The sequence below is a fragment of the Hemitrygon akajei genome, chromosome 14 (assembly GCF_048418815.1).
Source record: "Hemitrygon akajei chromosome 14, sHemAka1.3, whole genome shotgun sequence".
Lineage (NCBI taxonomy): Eukaryota > Metazoa > Chordata > Chondrichthyes > Myliobatiformes > Dasyatidae > Hemitrygon > Hemitrygon akajei.
In genome coordinates, this window is record NC_133137.1 from 93,182,475 (window position 1) to 93,205,248 (window position 22,774).

Sequence of the window (22,774 nt, forward strand, 5' to 3'; positions counted from 1 at the left end):
CTGACTGGCTTTGGATAGGCTGAGGTGATTGTAGTGGTCACACAACACTGTGATGCAGAGCTTCCGTGCACCCTGGCAGATTTGACGGGTATGGGCTATTGCACAGGACTCCTTGATTCCACCTCATCACTTTAGGCTTGATGCAGTGGAAGCTGCTGTCTTCCCCTCTTTGAACGTCTGCACAGATCTTCCCAAGGTAGGTACTTAAAGGGCACTACACCACTGACCCTTGAGTCTCAGCACTGAGTGATTGCTACCCAATACCTTTCCCAATAGACAGTTTCTGCATAGTGCCATGAAATCACTTTATTGTTGTGTGAGCTCCATCTTCTTGGCACAGCAGCTCATTACCTGAGAGTATGTCCTTTCTGAAGTACAATGGTGTACATTTGTGTGAATGTTGCACACCAGAGCCAAGTCCACCATAATGAATCAACAATCTGGAGGAGCGGTAAATGTGTTTCTGTGCAGACTGCAACTTGTATCAAAATTCTTAATGTATATCAAACATTGCTGTATCATTTGAGTGAATTTGATTTTTCTGTGAAATTCTTGTTTTATTTTAGCTGTAAGTTTCCTACAGTTTGCTGGAAGAAGCCTGCCATTAGAGAAATTCAGAGCAGGTATTATTAGCAACATTTTAAATCAAATTTTCAATTGAATTGTTTTTGAAATTGTTAATTTATTCAGACTTAAGAATCATTTTTGAAGGATGCAGTTTCAAGGATTTAATTATCTGTTTGCTTTCATTTTCTAGTTATGCATGGGATTAAATTTTGATATTTAGCTATAGATTCAGATAAACATGATACAATTCTGCCCTGAGACATTTGCCCAATGTCTTGAGACTTTTGAAGTATTTGCTTTGCATTCTTGATGAATGCTGGTGAAAATCTTCAACCCAAAATGATAATTGGTCGGCCATTGGGCACTTGACTGTCGCTCGAAGGTGTTACCAATAGATTGTGTAAATGACAAATCCATCAAAATCATAACATGCTATACACACATGTTCCATTTATGGAATAAAAACCGCACATTGGGTTGGAAAGACTTGAGCATCTTAAAATTGTCATGTGTCCTGATTAGAAAGGCAGAAAGGCACTGACACCCAGGTGTTGGCTGTGTCGGGTGGGTCTGAAACCATTGCTTTGGAACTGTGTGACAGATCCCAATGGGTAATCATGCATGATGATTTCTTTGGAGATGGGTAGATCAGAGGATAAGAAGAGAAGAGACAGAATCCTTAAGTTGTTGCTTCTGCTAATGATAGTACAGAAATTCATTGACCTGAGCTGATGGTAGGGACGTGCTGCCAGAGGCAGTAGTAAAGTAGATAGGTTAGGGGCATTTAAGACACTCTTAGATAGGCACATGGGTGATAGAAAATTGGAGGGCTCTGCAGGAGGGAAAGGTTAGATTGATCTTCGAGTAGGGTAAAAGGTTGTCACAATATCATGGGCCAAAGGACCTGTACTGTGCTGTAGTGTTCTAGGTTCTGTAATTCCAAAGTCCTTATTCTGAATACCCTAAACCCTTACTTTGTTGAGTTACATTTTTATGTATAAAGCAATTCATTGATTACCATTTTTGGAAACTAACATATACTATATCTATTTTTCATCCATCTTGGTAGCTACATTCTCAAAGGACACTTTCAATAGATGTTCACTTCAATAAAACCACTTTGGCTTCATCCAAGCATTCCTATAGCTTTCTTGCTATCCTTTTACAACTACTATTATTCTATGGGACATTTAGTTCCCTGCCTTTTTCAATCTGTTGTATTAATTTGTAATTAACTCATATTCCAGTCCCTAGATGACTCCAGAATCAAATGGAGAGACTAGTTTTGAGTTCATAGTGCCGGGTCTGGTGCAGAATAAAATGTTGTGCATTTTTGTAGGATGATTAAATTTGTAGTTCTGGGGCTTCTGAGAAAGTTGTGTGAGAAAGGTTTGTTGCTTTCTTGAAAATGTGTATTCATTATTTTGTACTTCATGAAATATGTTCTGTTTCAAGTGAATTATATAATTAGTTGTGGTATTGCAAAAATACTATTACTGGAAAATTATAATTCCTCCTCATCAAAATGTGTCATTTTGTGTTTTTGCACATTTTCTAATTTTTCATTGCAGTCTCCAGATGTCTGACTTTGTTGATTGAAATTCATCCAGTCAATAATACAAAAGTCTTAAAAGCTGTCGATTCGAATGTCAAAGTTCAGGTATTTATCATTAACTACTACCTTGATTTTGATTTTATTTTGTAGAAAGTTTGAGCAGCTTTCCTGCCATTTTGCTGTGAGGCTCAGAAGTGACACCTTCAATCTTTGTCCAGACTTTTCAGTTCTTTAGCCAGATTAAGGATGAAAAGCAGAGATAAGATGCTCTGTACAAACTATCGTGCAGGGTCAAAGTAGGATACTGGACTTGAATGACTTGTTGCTGACCACATCGGCAAAAGCCTGTGAGCAGAACTTCCAAGTGACTTAGCCTGGAAAGTTTTTAAGATATAAGATGAGGACGAGGGACTAACTCGAAAAATTGAATGTTGAATGCGGCATGCAGGGAGAGTTGCTGTAGAACAAAGGCAGTGTAGACAATTATTGCTTGTGCTGGCTTTTTGAATGAGATCTCCAGCACATCCTGTTCTTTGGCTGTCTTCCTATAGCCCGACTTTTCATTTTGCCCTTCACAAACTTGTCCTCTTCTGTTTCATTTAGAAAACCTTGTCTGAATCTTTTTCCACCATTCGTACAGGTACTGAGGATCATAAAGGCTTGCTGGTTGAAAAAAGATCTTCATGTTTTCTTTGGCCCTTTTCCCAAAAGATGTTTGAAAATTGAAAGAGGTTCTTTTTGTTTATGTCCTGGTGCTTCATGATGTTGAATTTAATCAAATCTCTTACAAACTCTCTTTGATCAAAGGAGGGTAGCTCAACTTCCCCAATAAATTCAATCCCTCAACCCTATAAGTAACCTTCTGTATGGCTTTTGTGGCCTTTTAAAGTGTTGTGAAAACTCATGAGCAAATGAACTGTTTTACAAGTTAGTGTTGGAGGACTTTGTGATGAAGTGTCTCAAAGCCACTATGCCATTGGAAATAGAAGAGTGAACTTCTCTCCTTTTGATATTCTTTAACTTTATGTAACAACAAATACGGTAGCTTCCCAAAGATTTTCCTGCTTTAAAATGAAGTTCATAGAAGCATTTACATCGATTATCCTGTGTGTTTTTTCAGTAGGGAAATGGTATCTGTAGTTCAGAGATCTTGTGTATAATATGTACCTTGTTAATAGTACTGTACTTACAGTTTTGAATTTCATATTCAGAAGTAAAATTTTTATGATACTGTATTTATGACTCAGGGAGAATAGTACTTAAAATTATTTTTAGTAATATTTACTTGATGTACTTTGAATGATCTGCTTTTGTGTTCAGTGGCTTAACATCGGAAAACCTCTCCTTTTATGTCCTTACAATTGTGTTTGAAAACAATTATTCTAGTCATTGTGCCAATAGATACAGTTATAAGCTATATTCACAAAGTTCACAGTAATGAAAGGTTTACCAAATCTCAGTCTGCAACTATGGAATTATTTTGCAATGCCTAGAATGGATAAACCGCCCGTCCTTGAACTTAGTATAAATTTTGACAATTTAATTTATTGTTTTATTGTAGATTTGCAAACACGTGATTAAATTGCGCAGGTAGTATTTGGCAATGATTTATATGGAGTGATATTTAATTTAAAGAAGAATTGTCCAAATGTATGAAAAGTATCAATTTTAATTTGTCATTGAGTCCAGAATGAATTTAGGAAGTAAATTTTGGGCAAAGGACCATAAAATGACTTTAAGTTTGTGTTGGAGGGGGTGGGACAATATATTATTAAGTAATATTTTCTGTAAAAAGGATGTTTTACTTAATTTTTATTAACAATAATATGACTTCACAAGTTTCAAGATGTATTTATGCGAAGGCTTTATTAGCTGTTAATTTGCATAGTTAAGCTAGAAAGTTTTGTTTGCAAAACTGGGAAGGGAGTTTTTGAGCAAGCTAGAAGAGCATAGAGTTTACTTAACAGGATTATAAAACACCCTTCTCTTCTGGAATCGTGCGGTCTTCCATTACCAAAAGAGACTGATTATTTAAGCATGAAGGCTGAACTGTTTTCAGAAGCTGAAGTGCCAAATCGGCTTGGATGGAAAGAAGAAGCGTTAATGGTAAAACGTCACAGGTGGGAGTAGCACCTAGACACCCTACAAGTGCCTATTGTGTTGGATAGAGTATAAATCTAACGGGAAATCAAAATGGGGAGACGCTGGGAACACTCAGCAAGCCATGTAGAATCTGTGCAAAGCGAAACAGAATGATTGTTTCTAGCTGGAGACTATTTGTTGGAACTGGAAAGAGAGAAAAGTTGCAGGAGGCCACAGAGAGGTTGCAGGCAAACAGACGATGAATGATTTACAGATTGTCAGCTCACAACTAGTGAGTGCCACTGGCATCGGCGTTGGAGCTCAACTATTTATAATCTATTTGGTGGACCTGGGTGAAGTGACTAGCGGTATTGATCAGAATCCGGTGTAATATCACCGGCATGTGCTGTGAAATTTGTTAACTTTACAGCAGCAGTACAATGCAATACATGATAAATATAAAGAAAAACAACTGAGTTACGTTAAGTATATATATGTATGCCAGTTGAATAGTTAAAATAAATAGTGTAAAATAACAGAAATAACAAAAGTAGTGAGGTTGTGTTCAAGAGTTCACTGTCCATTCAGGAATCATATGGCAGAGGGGAAGAAGCTGTTCCTGAATCGCTGAGAGTGTTGACTTCAGGCTTCTATACCTCCTTCCCGACGGGTAACAGTGTGAAGAGGGCATGTCCTGGGTGGTGGGGACCCTTAGTGAAGGGTGCTACCTTCCTGAGGCACCACTTCTTGAAGATGTCTTGCAGTAGAGAGGTCATGTTGCAACTCTACAAAATCTCTGGTGAGACCGCACTTAGAGTATTGTGTTCAGTTCTGGTCACCTCATTATAGGAAGGATGTGGAAGCTATGGAGAGGGTGCAGAGGAGATTTACCAGAATGTTGCCTGGTTTGGAGAACAAGTCATGTGAAGCAAGGTTAGCAGATCTGGGACTTTTCTCTTTGGAGCATAGAAGAATGAGAGGGGACTTGATAGAGGTCTACAAGATTATGAGAGGTATAGATAGGGTGGATAGTCAGTACCTGTTTTCCAGGGCACCAATAGCAAATACCAGAGGGCATATGTACAAAATTAAGGGAAGGAAGTTTAGGGGAGACATCAGGGGTAAGTTTATTTACACAGAGGGTTGTGAGTGCCTGGAATGACTTGCCAGGGATAGTGGTAGGGGCTAAAACATTAGGAGTATTTAAGAGCCTCTTGGACAGGCACATGGATGAAAGAAAAATAAGGATTATGGGGTAGTGTGGGTTTAGAACTTTTTTTAAGGATTATATGGGTCGGCACAACATGGAAGGCTGAAAGGCCTGTACTGTGCTTTAATGTTCTATGGTTATACTATGGAGGCTAGTACCCATGATAGAGCTGATTAATTTTACGAGTTTCTGCAACTTATTTTGATCTTGTGCAGTAGCCCCCTCGCCTCCCCATACCAGACGGTGATGCAGCCAGTCAGAATGCTTTTCACAGTACATTTGTTGAAGTTTCACGTGTTTTAGTTGACAAACCAAATCTTCTCACACTCCTAATGAAATGTGTCTCTATCTTGCCTTTCTCACCACACAGCCAGTATGTACAGACCATGTGAGATCCTCAGTGATGTTTATGCCGTGGAACTTAAAGCTGTTCACTCTCTCAACCCCAGATCCATTGATGTTTATATTTGTTAGCCTGTCTCCATTCTTCCTGTAATCCACAACCAGCTCCTTTGTTTTTGCGACGTTGAGGGAGAGGTTGTTTTCTTGACACCACTGTGTCAGGGTGATGACTTCTTCTCTGTAGGCTGCCTCATTATTATTTGAGATTAGGGCAATCAGTGTAGTGTCGTCAGCAAATTTAATCAGCAGATTGGAACTGTGGGTGGCGACACAGTCATGGGTATACAGAGAGTAAAGGAGGGGGCTTAGTACACAGTCCTGACTGTGTTGAGGGTCAGAGGTGAGGGAGCCCACTCTTAACGCCTGCCGGCGATCTGACAGGAAGTCCAGGATTCAGCTACACGAGGCAGGGTGAAGGCCGAGGTCTCTGAGCTTCTTGTCGAGCCTGGAGGGAATTATGGTGTTGAATGCTGAACTGTAGTCCAAGAACAGCATTCTCACATAAGCATCCCTCTTCTCCAGATGTGTAAGGACAGTGTGTAGAGCTGTCTATGAAGATTGGTTTGTGTTCCCACGTCTTACCCTTCCTGAAGTCCACAATCAGCTCTTTGGTCTTCCTGATGCTGAGTGCAAGGTTGTTTCTGTGTCACCACTCAACTAACTGGTATATCTCACTCCTGTGTGGCCTCTCGTCACCATCTGAAGTTCTGCCAACAAAGGTTGTATTATCAGCAAATTTGTAAATGGCATTTGAGCTATGCTTATCCACACAGTCATGGGTGTAGAGAGAGTAGAGCAGTGGGCTAAGCACATATCCCTGAGGTGCGCCAGTGTTGATTGTCAGCAAGGTGGAGATGTTATTACCAATCAGCACAGATTGTGGTCTTCCAGTTAGGAAGTCGAGGATCCAGTTAAAGAGGGAGCCACAGAGGCCTAGGCTCTGTGGCTTTTTGATCAGGACTGTAAGAATGATGGTGTTAAATGCTGAGTTATAGTCAATAAAAGCATCTGGACATAGGTATTTGAATTGTCCGGGTGATCCAAGGCCGCGTGGAGAGCCATTGAGATCGCATCTGCTGCAGACCTATTGTGGCGAAAGGCAAATTGCAGCAGGTCCAGGTCCTTCCTGAGACAAGTGTTGATTCCAGCCAAGGAGAGGACAGAAATGGTGTAAAGGATGTAGACAGTTCAAATGAATGGGAAAGAAGTTGTCAGATGAAATGCAATGTAAGATGTGAGATTAACCTCTTTGGAAGGAAGAATGATAAAGTAGGTTATTATTTAAGAGGAGTGATACCACAGAAGGTCACAGCAGAAAGAAATTTGGGGTTTCAATTATCTGAAGCCTGAACTGTAAGCATACTGCACATGTACAGCAGCTGATAAGTAAGGCAAATGGAGTGTTGGTCTTTATCGCAAAGGTTATGGATTGTAACAGTAATGAGGTTTGGTGTACCTTCTGCTGGGTAATGGACCCTGTTTGAATTACAAATTACAGTTTTGTTGTCCACTTTTTAAGGAAGGGTACCTTTGCATTGGAAGTAAAGTAGAGAAGATTTATTCATGGGATAAAGGAATTGACATTTATAGGACGGTTGAGCAGATAACCATAAATATGAGGAAGTCTGCAGATGCTGGAAATCCAGAGCAACACACACACACACACACACACACACACACACACACACACACACACACACACACACACACACACACACACACACACACACACACACACACACACACACACACACACACACACACACAAAATACTGGAAGAACTCAGCAGGTCAGGCAGCATCTATGGAAATGAATAAACAGTTGACGTACCGGGCTGAGACCCTTCTTCAAGACTGAGCAGATTGTACCTATAGGAGAATGAGATTTGATCTAATTGAAACATGAAATATTCTGTGGGGTATTGGTCGGGTGGATGTGTTTCCGAGAGGAGTATCTAGAATTGGAGGCAATTTCAGAAAAATCCCGTTTCCCATTCTTTTGAAAGTCTTGATAATTTTTGGAACTCTGTATCCTGTGGAGGAGGAGACAGAGAATACATTCACAATGGAAATTGATAGCTGATGAGTCAAGGGATATGGGGAAAGAATGCAAATTTGCTGCTGAGGCCAAGGTAGGATTGGCCTTAATCTTTCAGAATGAGCTGTTGACTTCAGCCATCGAAGTCTTTTGGTGACAGTATGCTTCCAGTGGTGGGTATGGCCCAGTCTATCACAGTCAAAGCCCTTCCCACCGTAGAGTACATTTACATGCAGTACTGTCACAAGAAAGCAGCATCCATCATCCAAGAACACCTCCCCCCCCACCCCACCATCCAGGCCATGCCATCTTCTCACTACTACTGTTGGGCAAAAACTACAGAAGCCCCAGGTCCCACACCACCAGGTTCAGAAACAACTGTTACCCTACAGCCATCAGACTCCCAAAAGGTGAGGATAACGTCAATCACCACTATTCCGAATTGAGTCTACAACCTCCAGACTCATTTTCAAATACTCTACAACTCATGTTCTAAGTATTATTTGCATAATTTATCATCTGTTGCACATTGGTTGTTTATCAGTCTTGGTGTGCTTATGTACAGTTTTTGATAAATTCTGTTGTAACATTTTCTGTGAATGCCTGCAAGAAAACATATCTCAAGTTAATATATGGTAACATCTACATACCTTAATAATAAATTTGAACTTTGAGGTGGAGAGAACCAGGATAGACTTGGCATTGATGGTGTATTGATATGTTTCCATGTTGTAAATAGCATGGAAAATTCCATATCACCTTTTATTTTCAAAAGCAAGTTGGAAAGATATTTTTAGGAACAGACATAAAAATATATTTTTTAAAGTTCAGACATTGTTGTTTTATTCCATGTTTGTCCTGGGTATGATTTCAGTTGTTTTTGGGTTTCACTTTGACACCCAGGCTTGAGTTTTGGTAGTTTGTCATCATTGGTCTACAGTAGATTTTTGTGGTGTCATTATTTGTGCATGAGATTGCAGAGTAAGGAATTTTAGATGACTTGTTATGTCTTTATTCTTTTACCTATGCTGTGGCCTATTTTCCAAAATGTTCCATTGCATTTTTACCCTGCTGTTCTCCATCTGATTATTTGTGATGAAAAGATTATGATTTAAAATGTGATCTGCTTGGTACTGTCTTCATTCTTATGCAGTCCTTCTGCAATATCTGATTGGCATCATTGCTCAGATCGAAATAGATATCCACCAGCGAGAGATTGCTGTCGGATCCAGGCCCAAATCTCTATCGCTTGCGTGACAGAAGATAGTGAATTTTCATCTACAATGCAATGTGCAACCCTAGATGCCAGATTCCATTTGGAACTGCCTGTATCCTAAGGACGTGTCTGTCACCCTTGTGTTATGATATGGTAGCATAATATGGATAAAAAATGCTGACCCTTGAACTGGACTCGTGCATGTTTAATGTTACAATTGTAATATGGCAGAAAATGCTTGCATTCAGTAATCTGTCAGTAATTATGAAAATAATGCTTAATCAAGCAATAAATATATCCTGATGAAGGGTCTCAGCCCGAAACATTGACAGTGCTTCTTCCTATAGATGCTGCCTGGCCTGCTGCGTTCCACCAGCATTTTGTGTGTGTTGCAATATTATTTACAAGATTACTCAAATATTACTGAAATGTTAAATACATGACACTCCTCCCTCATCAGTTATAAACTCCAACTCAATATAGAATGCATCTCAAATTGTATACACATATATGTAGTACACAATGTAATATAATTACAATATAGACACCCACAGCATAATAAGCTTTAAATTGTCCCATTCAGAACTTAAGGCTTAACCACTGTGGAAGGTTAATTACTCATGTGGGATAATGTCTTTCCTAACAATGGGGGGAGGTGTCTGAGTCACTCTGCTTGGCAGGAGAAAGTTGTGACTGTGAAACAATTTCAGGTTCTAGGGCCGCCTCCATAGTGGTTATAGAAGATGACTGCAGGAAATGGTTCTGACAGCTCTGGGTATCTTTCTTCTGCATGTGTTGGCATCCTGAACAGTGCTTGGCGAGCTTCTTGTTCTGCTGATCTATCCCAGGCCACTAGACAAAGCTTCAAGCCAACACTTCCGTTTTGACCATGCTGAGATGACTCGCATGTAGCTCCTCCAACACTTCAGCTCTCTGGATGGTACAACTCTCAATCCCCACACAAGGCAACCAACATACATCCTGGCACTGGTAAAAATGGGGCAACTGAAATTTCTGTGACACGTTCCAGCCATTTTGAGTTGCCATGTAGACCTGAGACAGTGGGGGCTCTTTTCAAGTTTCCCTTTCGATCATCTCTGTCTTAATAGAGGGACTTTCAATTTGCACTAGGGAGAATACATCAAAGGAAATGTCCTGTTTTGCAAACTTTTCATACATTTCCTTTTCCAAGGGTACTCCTTCAGTATTTCCATGGTTAGTGGTCCTCTTGAATTTGATCTTTTAGTTGTGTCCTCCAAGAAACAGAGCCCATCTTTACATTCAAGCTACTGCTGTTAGTGGAACACCCTTCTGTGGATTGACAATGGACTCTAGTGGTAGGTGATCAGAAATGAGGATAAACTTTCTCCCGTATAATTACTGGTTGAAGCATTTTACATGCCAAACCAGTCTCAAGGCGTCTCTGCCAATCTGTGCGTAATATTTCTCTGCAGCGGTAAGGCAACGTGATGTCAAGACTTTCACTTCCATCACTTGTAATATCTGACATGACTGTACAAATACCATGAGGTGAGTCATCACAGGCAAGCTTCACTGGGTGTTGTAGATCATAACGGTGTGAGTGCAGTGTCTAATGTCACCATTTCCTTTAACTTTTTGAAAGCCACCTTACACTGCAGCAGATCGAGCAGCTTCTCCTTTGTCATTACTTTCTTATCTGTATTAATGAATTCAAGGGGTGAAATGCAGTAGCTAGGTTTGGCAGGAACCTCTTACAGTAATTGACAAACCCTAAAAAGGACTGCAACTGTGACAGATTATTTGGCCTTGGGGCATCTGCCACTGCTTGAATTTTCTTAGCACTTTTTTGTAAACCTTATGCATCAATGGTGTGACCACAGTAAGTGATGCTTGGTTTAAAGAATTCACATTTGTTACATTGCGCTCTGAGCCCATAATCTTTTAATCTTTTTAACACTATCTTGTGAATTTAGAGATGTTACTTGTTATCCTTATCAGTAACGATGATGTTGTCAGAGTGCCCGGACAGCCTTGATAAAACCCTTTGTGAATGCTTATGGTGAGAAACCCTTTTGATTCTTCTTTCATCTTCATATGTAAGTAGGCCTCAGCTAAATCAATTTTGCTGAATAGCTTTCCTCCAGAAAGATTTGCAAAGATATCCTCTATCCTGGGCAGAGAGTATTTATCTGCTTTGGGTTCTGGGTTGATGCTGACTATAAAATCACCACCGGTACTGGCAGACCCATCCTTCTTAGCTACAAGGACCACTGGCATTGCCCATGGGTTCCACTCAACCTTGGAAAGAATTCCTTTTGCCTCCATGTGATCTAGCTCACTGGCTACTTTATTACAAATGGTATGTGGCGGTTTCAGTTCAGTATCTTTGAAGTGCCATTCAAACTCATTTTGTGAAATGACTGAAACTTGCAAGCCGGTGTCCTATTCCACTTTAATCAATTTGCATATCAGTTCTGGTGTAAGCCATATTGCTTGTCTCTTGTTAGTTTTCACATTGTAAAAGTCAAGGGCCCCCAGCCCTGTGTCAGTCCCATCATAATCAGATTTTTCATGTAGATTAGTGCTCTTTTTGAAACTGCAACTTGACTTTTTATCTTTTTTTCTTTCCTGAGCAGTCCATTTATTTTTGTCTGCCTGGCATGCTCTTTGTATGTGTCCTACTTTTCTGCAAGTTTCACCTTTAAACCTGCATTGGTCTGGTGTATGTGAGGCCCCCCAACCACAATGGTAACAGTATTTGTTCGGCCAGGCTGGTTTCTGTTTAGACGTTGCAAGTTTGTTCACTCTCATCTTTGTTCCTGACTGCAACTCAATTGCATCTCTGTCTGCTGTTCCCATTGATCCAGCTATTTCAACTACTCTGTTAAATGTAAGTTCTGCTTCAGTTAGGAGCCATTTTTGAATGCTTTTTTTGGTAAGATTTCACAAACTAGATGATGTCTTAGTGTATCATTAAGCCATTACCGAACTGACAATGCTTAGAGAACTTCTTCTGTAAGAAGCCACATACACTGGAGTGAACTCTCCTTCCTTTTGATTCTGCTTAGGAAACCTAAAGCATCTGCAATCATCTGTTTCAGTTCTCAGAATGTTTCTGTGCATTACTTCACAACATCAGCAAGCTCATTTTGGCTGGTTTTGTTGGGAGCAGTTAAACTTCTAAGCAAACTGTATGCCTTTGCACACAATGCATTCAGCAAAACTGGCAGTCACTTTTCATTTCCTATTTCATTGGTGTCAAAATACTGCTCAATTCACTCAGTATACAACACCCAATTATCTTTTGTGCAATCAGATGTGTCTGTCTTTCTGATGTCGTCAGCCATTTCTGCTGTTTTTTTTATTTATGATTATCAACCAGTACTCACTGTTAAAAAATCCATAAATCTGTCCATTTTCTTTTTTTTAAACTTGTCTGTCTCCATGTGTTGCGCTTTTTTTTTTAACTTGATGGTCTCACTGCGCTTCAACAGTCATCTTGGGTTTGCTTAAAACTTGTCACCACTGTTATGTTTTGGAACTTCAAAACATAAAACAGGAACCCAGAAGAACATGTCTTTGTTTTATTTTTACTTTAAATGAGATGTGCACATGTGACATGGTGGCGTGATGACGTCACATAATGAAATGTTTAAAAAAACAAAAAATGTTGACAATATTACTTAAAGTCCCTGGAGTATTTAAATACATAACAGAGTCTGCTTCATCATTCATGGCTGATTCATTATCCCTTTCAACCTCATTTTCCTGCCTTCTCTCAATAATCTTTGATGCCCTTACTCCGCTTTAAATATACCCAAAGACTTGGCTTCCATAGCCATCTGTGGCAATGAATTCCACAGATTCACCACCCTCTGGCTAAAGAAACTCATCATCTCTGTTCTAAAGGGATGTATTGTGAGGTTGTGCCTTCTGATACTAAACTCCCACTCCACTATATGAAACTTTCTTTCCACATCAACTCTGTCTAGACCTTTCTATATTCAATAGGTTTCAATGAGATATTCTCATTCTTCTAAACTCCAGTGAGTACAGAATCAAAGCCATCAAACTCACCTCACACATTAACCCTTTCATTCCCGGGAACATTTTCATGAACTTCCTCTGGTCCCTCTCCAATGCCAGCACATCCCTTCTTAGAAATGCGGCCCAAAATTGCTCACAGTATTCCAAAGTACTCCCTTATAAATCTCAGCATTACTTCCTTGCTTTTATATTCTAGTCCTCTTGAAATGAAAGCATTTGCCTCCCATGCCACCAGCCCAACTGAAAGTTAACCCTCAGGGGATTCTGTACAAGGACTCCCAAGCCCCTTTGCACCTCTGAATTTTGGATTTTCTTTCCACTTAGAAAATAGTGTGTGCCTTTATTCCTTCTACCAAAGTGCATGACCATGCAGTTCCTACATGATATTCCATCTGCCACTTCTTTGCTCATTCTCCTAATCTGTCGTAAGTCCTTCCTGTTTCAGACAGACAGACAGACATACTTTAGTGATCCCAGGGGAAATTGGGTTTTTTTTACAGTCGCACCAACCAAGAATAGCGTAGAAATATAGCAATATAAAACCATAAATAAATAATAAGTAAATTAAATAATAATAAGTAAATATTATAATAATAATAAATTATATATAATAAATATTATAATAGTATCCTTAATACTACCTGCTACTCCACCTATCTTCGTATTGTCCGCAGTCTTGGTAACAAAGACATCAATCTGTTATCAAAATCACTGATGTATAACATGAAAAGAAGTGGTCCCAACACCAACCCCTGCAGAACACCCCTAGTCACTGGCAGCCAACTAGAAAATGTCTCCTTCATTCCTATTCTTTTCCTCATGCCAGTCAGTAATTTTCTATCGCAAACACAAGGAAATCTGCAGATGCTGGAAACTCAAGCAACACACACAAAATGCTGGTGGAACGCAGCAGGCCAGGCAGCATCTATAGGAAGAAGTACAGTCGACGTTTCAGGCCGAGAGTAATTTTCTCTCCTTGCTGGCATCTTTCCTGTAATACCACAGGCTCTTGGTTAGCAGTGTGTGGTACCTTGACAAAGGCTTAATGAAAATCAAGTAAACAATATCCACCGACACTGGTTTGATATCTAAGGAGTAATTTGCATTTCATTTGCAAGTGGCTTGTCAGCCCATTGTTCAGAGCTGAGTGTTATTTGGTACCAGCACTCACCTCTATATGAAATTCCAGTTCTGGGTCAGGCTTTGCAATAATTGGGTCAGCAGACAGCTGGTATTTTAATGAAAACTTTGGCTGAGATCGCCAGAAATTATTGAAGAAACTTCTAGATTAGCTGATTTTGCTGATCTGGTTTGCTCAAGAAGGGCAGAAACAAAATTCTGGATGCACTCAGTAGGTATAAATAATTACACTGGAGATGTTATATTGTCTCTTCTCTGATGTATTTTGAAGCAGAACTCTTTTTTGAAAACTCCTAAAATTTGCTTAGAAAATCTGAAGTTGTGAATAAGATTTTGTGTGTGGAGATGAAAACATAATGTTACCCTCCTTCACGAATGAGCAAAAATCTGCAGATGCTGGAAATCCAAGCAACACAGACAAAATGCTGGAGGATCTCAGCAGGCCAGGCAGACTCTTCATTCGTTGCTTTTCTAGCATTTTGTGTGTGTTACTCCCCCATTGGGTGTGAACATAAACCACTTTAGTTCCTGTGATAATTGTTTCTTTACTAATATTATTAATATTATAAATGGTATTACAGGAAAGGTACCAACATGGATAGAAGATTACTGACTGGCAGGAGGAAATAAGTAATATTATGCCATGGTTTGATATCAATGCCACAAGCTGTCCTTGGATATATTCCCAGAAATGTGAATTCAGGCACCAGTTTAACTTAATCCAGTTCTTGCCTGCTCTACACCATTACACATTATTGCAAGAATAGCAATTAGCACTTGAAAGCATTTTTTTCTTTTTTCTCTCCATCATCTTGTCCAGAATCACTAAAGCCAGTTATTGTTTACTGAAATGTTCTTCTCGTTGAGGCAATCAAATTCGGGGAGAAATTAGCAAAATATTTTGACCTGATTGTTATTTCACAGGTGATGAATGTGGGAAGTAATCTGAAATGAAGTAGTGTTGTTGTGTATGAATATCTTGTTCATTATACCTACAAATATCTGAAATGTCTTTTACATTCAGGCTACGTCCACACTAGACCGGATATTTTTGAAAACGCCGGTTTCGCGTAAAAACGATAGGCGTCCACATTATGCATTTTTAAAAATATCTCTATCCACATTGAAACCGAGATTTCGGCAAATCTCCTCCTCCTGCGCATGCGCAGGACACGTACCAAAAACAAGCGACATGTTTGGTGTTGAATTTCGCCATAAAAGTGCGCGTTTGTGTAGTTACAGACTAGGAAAACTTAAAATGACGGACAGCTGTGGGCTCTCGCACAGGAGAACTTAAAAGTAAACAAAAAAACGAATACTGGAGCGTACGGCGGCAACCGACAGGGCGTTCACAGACAGATTGACCCGGCTGACGACGAACATTGAAAAACTGACTAACTCTGTTGCATTAATAAAGCGCCTTGTTAAATGTATAAAACATGTCTGCATCAGTGTTGTCTTGTATTTCCATACAATGTTACATTAGGCTGTTACACATCTATTGTCAGAGAAGTACTTGAATAAATAGGTAAACCACCTTCATACGGGCAAGGTCAGAAAACAGGGCAAAGTGAGTATACTTATTTATTCAGTAAGTTATGGGTCAAAGTATTTGGTGAGTACATTCCTAACTCTTCTGGCTTCAGTCTCGTTGCCATCTGTTCTGAAATTGTTAACTTGCGTTCAGAAAAACAATGAAATAGCGCGCTGCCATCTGACAGCGTTTTCAGAAGTCTCCGGTTACCCCATCCACACTGATCTGTCCGAGCAGCATTTTCAAAAATACCCACCCTGGAGAGTGTTTCCGAAAAGCTCCGGTTTCGGGGGACAAAAACGCCATTTTAGTGTGGACAGAGGGTAAAAACAAAGAGAAAAAGCTTCGGTTATGGATTTATCCGGCGTAGTGTGGACGTTGCTTCAGAATTGATGTTCATTTCAAGCTAACCTTGAAAAATGTTCGAAATAGTCTCAATTGAAGGAATACAGTATGTAGTTCCCTATTTAGTGTTGAAGTGAAGGACCCTTTTTAAGTGGTTCAGTTTGACATTTGGAAAGTTCTTCATTTGCATTCTGAAACTATATTTGTCTGCCACTAATCAGGTGCATCAGCTCTTTAAAAATAATGTCTGGAAATTTTACAATCTTTTAATGTGTTTTTACAGTTTCTCTATCAAGATTCAGATTCAAAGCTGTTGTCTGAAAGCCACCTGCTCATAGTTTCAGAAGATAGATGTAAGTTTTATGATTGATTATTTTACTTTAAAAAAGGGAATAACTAGGGTTTTAACGCATCAACATATTGCAATCCCTCTGGATGGTGTTGCATTTGTCCAAGCAAGTTGTCCAATTCTTTTCGTCAATATTTGGAAAGTGAGAGTAGAGGGGGAGATTGTAGGCCTGGTATTTAGAAATACATTTTCTTCCCGGCACATTTTACATTCTAAAATCAGCTTTGTTTGTGTTTAGATATTGAATATATTCGTATAAGAATGGTCGTTGAAGAAGGTTACAAAGTGGTAAGTTTGATATATTAGACTCACTAAGTATGTGAATGTTGTACAGTGCAGCCAAAACTTGCTTTAGGGAGAAGGTTGGGCAAAGCTGGTTTTAAGAGTTTAACTTTTCTAAAGTGAAGTCATACAATGTGCTTCAGAAGTTGCTTTATAACGTACTTGTGTGGCTGAAGAACATGTTCAAATTGTGAACTGCAATCAAGATCTACCTGAATTTAGAAGTCAAGTCCAGTCCAGTCCAGTCATCATTTTGACCATAACTGCTATGTACAGTACATAGTAAAAATGAGACAACGGTTTTCAGGACCATGGTGTTACATGACACAGTACAAAAACCAGATTGAACTACGTAAAAAACAACACAGAGAAAATAAACAACTACACTAGACTACAGACCTACCCAGGACTGCATACAAACCAGTGCAAGCATTACAATAAATAATAAACAGGACAATAGGGCAGTAAGGTGTCAGTCCAGGCTCTGGGCATTGAGGAGTCTGATAGCTTGGGGGAAGAAACTGTTACATAGTCTGGTTGTGAGAGCCGGAATGCTTCGGAGCCTTTTCCCAGACGGCAGGAGGGAGAAGAGTTTGTATGAGGGGTGCGTGGGGTCCTTCATAATGCTGTTTGCTTTGCGGATGCAGCATGTAGTGTAAATGTCCGTGATGGCGGGAAGAGAGACCCCAATGACCTCACTCAGCTGACCTCACTATCCGCTGCAGGGTCTTGCAATCCAAAATGGTACAATTTCCGAATCAGGCAGTGATGCAGCTGCTCAGGATACTCTCAATACAACCCCTGTAGAATGTGATGAGGATGGGGGGTGGGAGATGGACTTTCCTCAGCCTTCGCAAAAAGTAGAGACGCTGCTGGGCTTTCTTTGCTATGGAGCTGGTGTTGAGGGACCAGGTGAGATTGTCCGCAAGGTGAACGCCAAGAAATTTGGTGCTCTTAACGATCTCTACCGAGGAGCTGTCGACGTTCAGCGGGGAGTGGTCGCTCCGTGCCCTCCTGAAGTCAACAACCATCTCTTTTGTTTTGTTCACATTCAGAGACAGGTTGTTGGCTCTGCACTAGTTACCAAGGAGTTTTCAGAGATGAATCTAACCTCAGTACTTGCTCTAATTGGAAGATATGGATACTCTTTCAAGGTTATTATTATGCATGTGATTTTTAAAATACGAGTACGTTTTATTTGTATTGTCACACTCTAGTGGATGACATTATGCAGAAGTGTAATGTCTTCCAGACAGCAGCTCGATCAAGTATGTCTATCAATTCAAGTTGTACCTACAGATGGAGCTGGAAGAAGAGTCCAAAGTGTTTCTCACTATAAACACTCAAAGGGATTTATTGCTATAATAGGCTTATTTTTGAAATAGCATCTGTACCTGTACTCTGGCAGCAAGCTCAGTGTTACCTGGATGACGTCATTGTTACCGGTGAGGATGACAAGGAACATCTCCAAAATCTCAAGGCATTGTGTTTCAGAGCACAATGCAACAAGTGTGAATTCTTTAAACCAAGTATCACATGTGGTCACGCCATTGACACACAAGTTTGCACAAGTGAGCTGAGAAAGTTCAGGCAGTGGTGCATGTCCCAAGGCCAAAGGACATGTCACAGTTGTGGTCCTTTTTAGGATTTGCCATGTTCCTGCCAAACCTGGTTACTGTGTTTCTCTCTTTGAACTCATTACTACCAATCGGGAAGAAATGGTATTGGACAAAGCAGTGTGAAATGGCATTTCTTAAAGAAAATGGTGACGTCAGACACTGTACTCACACATTATGATTCACATCATCCAATGATGCTTGTCTTTGGTGTCTCACCTTATGATATAGGTGCAGTCATATCACATGCTATGAGTGATGGCCGTGACCCCCCCCCATAGCCTTTGCATCATGTTTCCTTACTGCTGCAGAGAAATAGTCTGCACAGATTGACAGAGAGGCCTTCAATCTGGTTTGGGGTGTAAAACATTTCAACCAGTACCATTTCAGTCATTACAGCACCATGTATCTTGCATGTCTTAAATTAAAAATGAACCAAAACAGAGGGATCTGGGGGTACACGTCCACAGATCTCTGAAAGTTGCCTCACAGGTAGATAGGGTAGCTAAGAAAGCTTATGGGGTGTTAGCTTTCATAAGTCGAGGGATAGAGTTTAAGAGACGTGATGTAATGATGCAGCTCTGTAAAACTCTAGTTAGGCCACACGTGGAGTACTATGTCGAGTTCTGGTCGCCTCAGTATAGGAAGGATGTGGAAGCATTGGAAAGGGTACAGAGGAGATTTACCAGGGTGCTGCCTGGTTTAGAGAGTATGGATTATGATCAGAGATTACGGGAGCTAGGGCTTTACTCTTTGGAGAGAAGGAGGATGAGAGGAGATATGATAGAGGTGTACAAGACGTTAAGAGGAATAGACAGAGTGGACAGCCAGTGCCTCTCCCCCAAGGCACCACTGCTCAGTACAAGAGGACATGGCTTTAAGGTAAGGGGTGGGAAGTTCAAGGGGGATATTAGAGGAAAGTTTTTTACTCAGAGAGTGGTTGGTGCGTGGAATGCACTGCCTGAATCAGTGGTGGAGGCAGATACACTAGTGAAGTTTAAGAGACTACTAGACAGGTATATGGAGGAATTTAAGGTTATATGGGAGGCAGGGTTCAAGGGTCGGCACAACATTGTGGGCCGAAGGGCATGTACTGTGCTGTACTGTCCTATGTTCTATGTTCAAAACACTGTCTCCTGTGCTCCTGTCTTTTTCTTGCAAATAGTTGTACATTCTGGAATTACAAAACTGTACACTTCCTCTACCTTGGCAGCATTCTCTCCTCAAAAGCAGACATAACCCAGTGACCAACCACTGCCTGAGGAGTGCTGGTGGAGCCGATACAAGATTAAGGAAAAGAGTCTTTGAAGACCATGACCTACAGGTCCAAACAAAACTTTTAATCTATAGAGCAGACATCCTTCCTACATTACTGTATGGAACTGAATCATGGACCACCTACAGTAGGCAGCTGAAAGCCCTGGGACAACACCACCAAAGAACCCTACAAGGGCTCATCTGGAAGAGCATGCTCACTAACTCCAACGTACTGGAGGAGGGCAACATGAACAGCATCTCCAGTGCGATAAAGCAACACCAACTCCAGTGGATAGGTCACGTCATCCAGGTGCCTACCTCATGTCTCCCCAAAGACGCTTTACCCCCAGGAAGGTCAGTGAGCCCTTGGAAATACTTCAAAGAACACATCACAATAAACCTGAAGAAATTCAACATTACATGTAAAAACTGGGAGGACGTTGCACTCAGTAGATGCACCTGGCGGAAATCTGATCAAGAAGGAGATGAGAGTGACCTCCGCTGTGCCACAGAGAACAAGTGGCAGCTGTGAAAGGAGCTTCTGAAACAAACAAAAGATTCAACCACTAACCACAGCCACCACTTTTACTCATGTCTACACTGCACCAGAAAATGTGGATTTCGGATCAGCCTCTACAACCAGCTGAGGGCCCACCAATAGACAAACCCATAGCAGAACATCTTACTCAAGTGATCGCACTGCTGCTCTCACAGTGCAGGAAACCACAGATAGACTGTAGGTGTGGAATATACAGGCAACAGGAAGCTCATGTTCTTTGCAATATGGACACTTAGTCTGTATTTAGCTCCTCAGAGGAGAATGCGTTGGGAACACCAAATGCATTCAGTAGAGGTGAAAGAGTAGGTGTTGCATTTTGCAAAATGAACTTTTTTTTGTCTCTTTTTCAGTTATGACAACAGCCAGGTGTTTAATTGAACCTTTAATTTTGTTTCTCTTATCGAAAGTGTTTTCAGGCAACATGTGCTTTTTTAAAATTTCCTTTAGACAATTCAGAATCCAGACCATCTTCCCAAAGAGATTGTGGCTGAAGACTTTTTGTGGGCACAGTGGGATGCAGAAACACAGAGACTGTTCTGTATTCTTGAAAAGGTAAAGAAAATGATAAGTCACCAGTTCATTGAATACTAAAAATAAACAAACATTAGTATGAGCAAAAGTGCAGAATATATTTTTCATTAGTTGACTATGTATTTGAATTTATTTTTATTGTGTTTTTATTATTAGTGTCTTTTAATCTTACTGTGTTTTTTTTTCTGCTGCATCAGATCTGGAGTAACAATTATTTTGTTCTCCTTTACATTTGTGTACTGGAAATAACATTAAAAATTCTTGAATCTTGAATGTCCCAGCAGCAGCATGTATCAGCAAATAAATTGGTTTTGGTTTGATCTGTGGGGTAATAAAAAGGACACAACAAAGAATAAAGCTTTTCTTCAACGTACACATATGAACTCCTTTTGCATCGATTAGTGAAAACTCTAGGACATGTAAATATCGAGGAGGAGGAGGTGGTGTTGGAGGGAAGCAAGGGAGGGGATTTCAGGGGCTTGATTGAGATCCTTGCATCCTCCTTAGTACCGGAAAACTGGAAAATAGCCAACATTGTTCTTTTATTGAAGAAAGGCAGTGGGGGCAAACCAGGACATGTTATAGCCCATGATTCTTATGTCAGTGGTAGGGAACTTAGTGGAGAAGATTTGCAGGGATTGGCTTATGCAATGGCTTATTGGTGATATTGAGCATGGTTTATGTGGGGATTTTTATTTCAGAAGGTGGTGATGATTGCTGAGTGTAGGGCAGTCGGTGGATTATGGTAAAGCATTTGACAAGGTCACTCTTAGTTAGCAGGTCCAGAAGATTAAATGGCATGGGACCCATGGTGAGATTAGAACTCAGAACAGCACAGCACAGCAACAAGCACTTCGGCTCATAATGTCTGTGCAAATAATTAAACTAATCCCATCTGGCCAATCATGATCCATATTCCTTCACTTCCTGCATATTCATGTGCCTGTCTCTTAAACATCATTATCACCCGCTCCCCACTCCCCACTAGCACGTTCCAGGCATCTATCACTTTCTGTGTTTTAAGAAAAACACTTGCCTCTTAAATCTGTGTCCAGGTCTGTCTTGAGTTTTTGTCATTTCCTTTTTACAAAAGGGCACCACAGCTATGTAGCGGTTAGTGTGACATTATTATAACAACTTGGAGCATTTCGGAGTTTGGAGTTCGATTCCGGTGCCATCTGAAAGGAGTTTGTAGGCTTTTCCCATGAATGCATGGGTTTCCTATGTGTGCTAAGACGTACCAGTTGATAGGTTAATTGGTCATTGTAAGTTGTTCTATGATAGGCTGGTGATAAATAGATGGCTCCTGGGCAGCGTGGCTCGTTGGGCTGGAAGGGCCTGTTCTGCACTGTATCTCTAAATAAATCTCCTTTTGAACCTTCTCCTTCTCGCCTTCACCAGCCATTTGTCAGGATGTTGCCTGGATTACTCGAGGAAGAAGTTGTTCAAACTGGAATTGCTTTTTCTGGAAGGTCAGAAGTTAACGGGGCAAGCTGATGGAGGTATATAACATTATGAGAGGCGTAGATAGGATAGATAATCAGAGATTCCCCCCAGCGAGGAGATATCAAATACTTGAGGGCATAAAATGAAAGGGGAAACCTTAAAAGAGATATTCAGAGAAAGTTTTTCTTTAAATATACAGACTGGTAGGTGCCCAGGGAGGCAAAACTGTTGATCTCTGTTTATTTTCTGATCATTGGGATTCTTCTAGGAGTCAGGAATGATAGGCAGTCTTAATTCTAGCCGTCATTTATTTTAGAGTATGAACAAACATACAAATACTAGCAAACTAAATGAAGAGCTGAGAAATGGTGCTGAGAGGTAAATGTGTTTGTGTTCAAAAATCAATGATTTTTTTTCACTGATAGTTGCTGAGAAATAAGTAGTGAGACAATTCAGAACTGTTTTGCTCACTGTGGTTTCAACCATTCTGGCTTAGAGATGCCAGAAATGACCGTGAGTTAAAATGAAACAATTTCACAACTTCAGCAAGTTAGGAATTAAGAAGAATTTGAAGGTATCAACTAGCATCCTGAATGTTACAATGAAAATAAAGATTT

General features: G+C 40.3%; 1 protein-coding gene across 3 annotated transcripts in view; it reads left to right on the top strand.

Moving 5' to 3' along the window:
• Nucleotides 1-22,774, top strand: part of gsap (gamma-secretase activating protein) — a 98,171-nt gene that overhangs the window by 12,037 nt on the left and 63,360 nt on the right. For all 3 annotated transcript variants that reach the window (XM_073066621.1, XM_073066622.1, XM_073066623.1), the window contains exons 5-9: nt 567-623; nt 2,139-2,227; nt 16,401-16,470; nt 16,705-16,754; nt 20,628-20,732. In XM_073066621.1, the coding sequence (XP_072922722.1) occupies nt 567-623; nt 2,139-2,227; nt 16,401-16,470; nt 16,705-16,754; nt 20,628-20,732 (371 nt within the window). The remainder of the gene's footprint in view (nt 1-566; nt 624-2,138; nt 2,228-16,400; nt 16,471-16,704; nt 16,755-20,627; nt 20,733-22,774) is intronic.